Source organism: Micromonas pusilla (assembly GCF_000151265.4).
Source record: "Micromonas pusilla CCMP1545 genomic scaffold MICPUCscaffold_8, whole genome shotgun sequence".
Taxonomy (NCBI): domain Eukaryota; kingdom Viridiplantae; phylum Chlorophyta; class Mamiellophyceae; order Mamiellales; family Mamiellaceae; genus Micromonas; species Micromonas pusilla.
Genome location: NW_003315889.1, coordinates 1 through 589, shown reverse-complemented (window position 1 = coordinate 589; position 589 = coordinate 1). Strand labels below are relative to the sequence as shown.

The window sequence follows — 589 nt, the reverse complement described above, 5'->3', positions numbered from 1 at the left end:
GACGCGCGCTTCCTCGTCCTGACCGACCTGATCGCGTCGCCGCGCGCGGACGCGTTCACCTGGAGCGACGTCGCGAAGGTGTTGATACGCGATGTCGAGACTCGCAGACGACGAACACCGCTTCTTCGACGCGAACTCCCCGAAGTTCGACACGATGTGGGCGCGTCTCGCCGCCGCCGCCGCACGAACCGCGCCGGAGACGAACCCGTGGAGCCTCGCGACGACGCTCGCCGCGTACGCGAAGCTGCCGCGCGCCGCTCGCGCGGTCGACGCGTCACAGTGGCGCGCGCTCGCGACCGCGATGCTCCGCGTCGCGCCGCTCGTCGCACCAGGGTTTAGGGTTTAGGGTTTAGGGTTTAGGGTTTAGGGTTTAGGGTTTAGGGTTTAGGGTTTAGGGTTTAGGGTTTAGGGTTTAGGGTTTAGGGTTTAGGGTTTAGGGTTTAGGGTTTAGGGTTTAGGGTTTAGGGTTTAGGGTTTAGGGTTTAGGGTTTAGGGTTTAGGGTTTAGGGTTTAGGGTTTAGGGTTTAGGGTTTAGGGTTTAGGGTTTAAAATTTAGGCCTTAGGGTTTAGGGTTTAGGGTTTAGGCTCT

General features: G+C 58.9%; 1 protein-coding gene across 1 annotated transcript; it reads left to right on the top strand.

Annotated features, from left to right (window-relative positions):
• Positions 1–91: 91 nt before the first annotated feature.
• MICPUCDRAFT_59807 (uncharacterized protein) lies at positions 92–346 on the top strand (the record flags this gene model as incomplete). Its single annotated transcript, XM_003060484.1, has 1 exon — positions 92–346. The coding sequence occupies one exon, from the start codon at positions 92–94 to the stop codon at positions 344–346; it is 255 nt and encodes an 84-aa protein (XP_003060530.1).
• Positions 347–589: the final 243 nt, after the last annotated feature.